Below are 2,735 nucleotides of genomic sequence, written 5' to 3'. Positions count from 1 at the left end.
AAAAAAAAAAAACCCTCCTCCTCTCTTATTTCTGAGACTGAGGGATGAACGTGCAAAATAACAACCCTCCTGTAACTCCGCAGAGCCCCCGGGGCGATGCGCTAGCATGGAATGGGATGCTCTGAAAGGCGTGGATCCCCCCGGCCTCCCGGAGCATCTTGGCTCCGTAGTGAGGGCGCCCAGCGGAGGATGAGCTTGGAGAACCGGCCTGGAAAAGCTCAAAGGATGCTTTACCTTTAGTTACCTGTGCGCTTGCAAGGGCAGAAAATTACTTCTAATTTTTCATCCTGATTTTAATTAGGTTTTCTTTAATCTGTAGCCTGGCTTCTTTCCTTGTCTCTTTTATACCGTTAAAATTAGTCTTAATTTAATATTCAGCCCTTTAAGGCACATGATTTCCCCATGGAGGCAAGCCAGTGCTTCATTCCGGAGGCGCTTTCCGACCTCCTTTGTGTTTGACTTGAATTTTTTTGTCACGTAAGTGGTGGCTGAGCCCGTTCCTGCTGGTCCCTGCGTGGGGCTGGGAGCACCCAGCTCGTGGTGCCCCGGATCAGCTCCTTCCTCGCAGGTTGGGTCCTCGGTTCGTTGTCCGCTTCGTTAAGCGTCCTCCCCAGCGACGTGGTTTAAAACCCATTAGGCGTGCCTTCGGCCCTTCATTTCTGCAGAGCGGCCGTGAATATTTCAACACGACAAACCCTTGCGTGCCTGCCCCACTGTTAAATCTTGTTTCCCGAGATCACCAGCGCTTACCGCCAGGGCCTCCCCATCCCTCTTGGGATTGCTCTGGGCCGAGCGCGAGAGGCAATGCCGATGCCGTAGCACTGCGGGTCTCTGTCCTGTCCAGGGTCCAGCCCAGGCTGAGATGGTCCTCAGCCAGATGAGAAGCCTTCGCTGCGTCCCCGTGGAACCCTCCGCCTGCCTGAAATCACGGGAGGTGCTTGTGGGTCTTCGTCCGACCACGAGCCCTTCCCCTGCCTGCGCCGGGGCGCTCGCCTTTCTCTTCCCAACCGTATTTACGGGGCCAGGCAGATATTATATTATTAGGGGACTGTTTTATTGCCGTTATCATCTGCGGGGCATGTTAAGCATTTCAGATAGGGCGTATCACCTGGATCTTATATCCCGCTCCCATCAGTGACTGATCCCTATTTCTCTGGCAGATGATGGATGCTCTCCCTCTCCGCGGGGCTGTCTCCGGTCGCGGCGATGTTCCTAGCTGCCGCGCTCGGCCAGCTCCCTGCCACCAGCTTGAATGACTCCTCTTTTGGGTTTTTTTCTTCTCTTTTCCCCCCTGTTTGACCAATTTGGAGCATATTTCCCACTCTTGGAAGCCAGTCTTAGAGAGGTCAGAGGCAGGCGTTCGGAAGCGCACGTAGTGGTCGGGAAGGTGTTGCTGTAGTCCCAGAGATGTGCAAGGGAGAGTTATGAACTGGCTGGCTATCCTACATGCAATAAAAATGAGAAATGGATTATATCTAGGGGAGAGGGAGAGAAAAGCTTTCAGGAAGGCAGAAAGCTTGTTCCTGGCTGCCACCTGGGCAAGAGCAGGGCAGCCCCCTGGTCCTTGGTTAGCGGTGGGCGACGCTGGCACGCGTTTGGGGTGGTGCTGGATGAAGCTGAAGAGAAACCTGGGCTTTTTGCTCCCAATTATCGCCTTCGTCAGGAGCTGCTCAGCCCCATGGGTCTTGGTGTGGGACCCCCTTTCCCAGGTCCTGCCCTCTTTCTTCCAGGACTTCATGTTTTAAATTTTGATGCAGTTGTCTCGTGGCAGAGTTTGAATTGGGGAGGGGAGGGGAAAGCCCAATTTGTGCACGGGCTGCCACTGGTTAAAAAAAAAAACCTTTTATGGAGCAGCTTCTGGTAAATGAGAGCCCGGGAAAGATTTTGCAGCAAAATAACGAATCTCTTGACATGTAAAGGCTTTTTCATTTTTTTTTTTCTTTTTTTTTTTTCCCTTTGCTTTGATTGTGCCATTTGTTCTAGTTTCTATAATAAGTTTGTTTGGGCTTGCAGATTTCCAACTGGAAGCTGCTTCTCTTGGAGCAGAGCTCTTGCAGCGCAGCGGGGGGAGTTGCAGAAGATGCGGGCACGTACGTGTGCTTTGCTCCCAGGAAAAAAAAGGGTTTGCCCCCCCCAAATGTTTTCCCCGCGCAGGCGGGAGCAATGTGCTGCTGGATGCTGTTGGTTGTTTGCTGTCGGGGGCTCTTCGTGGGGACCTGGCGTTGCATGCGGTGGGACGTGGGCTGGGAACAACCGGGGGGGTGTGATTCATTCCATTTAAATAAGAAATGTCTGGGGAACAGCCAGTTTCCAGGTTTTAATTAGAATACTGCTCGTTGCTGGCCGGGTGTTCGTGGGGTGATGCAGCGCTCGGGAAATGACGGAGACCTGTCCTGTTTGCAGCAGAACGTATGGGCCCCGGGGCCTGGGAAGGCACCGAGGGCGGGTGATGGCTCGGGCAACTGATTTATTCTATAGGAAGAAATTGCCTATGGATCATCTGCAAAGCAGGGAGCAGATGCTGAAGGGCAGGGATAGCCGGCCACGTCTCTCCGGAATAACGCCGGAGCGGGGAGTGAGGCTAGCAGATAGCTTCCCCGTTAAGAGCAGAGTGCAAAGGCGTTAGAGCACCTCGCTGCGCTCCAAGGATGTTGTTTTTCAACAGAACCTGTTTTATCCAGGGAACAAACTAGCTGAGGTTGACAACCAGAGCTGCTGTATTTAGGGCCCATAGG

At 53.1% G+C, this 2,735-nt stretch overlaps 1 protein-coding gene across 1 annotated transcript in view; it reads left to right on the top strand.

Annotated features, from left to right (window-relative positions):
• The window catches only part of RPH3A (rabphilin 3A), a 25,990-nt gene that overhangs the window by 5,150 nt on the left and 18,105 nt on the right, over nucleotides 1-2,735 (top strand). Inside the window, 2 exon segments of the mRNA XM_009636199.1 lie at nucleotides 1,336-1,372; nucleotides 2,442-2,476. Of these exon segments, the coding sequence (XP_009634494.1) occupies nucleotides 1,336-1,372; nucleotides 2,442-2,476 (72 nt within the window).

The sequence above is a fragment of the Egretta garzetta genome, unplaced genomic scaffold, assembly GCF_000687185.1.
Source record: "Egretta garzetta isolate BGI_Z169 unplaced genomic scaffold, ASM68718v1 scaffold330, whole genome shotgun sequence".
NCBI lineage: Eukaryota > Metazoa > Chordata > Aves > Pelecaniformes > Ardeidae > Egretta > Egretta garzetta.
Note: the sequence above shows the minus strand (reverse complement) of the source record. Positions and strands in the feature narration are given on the sequence as shown.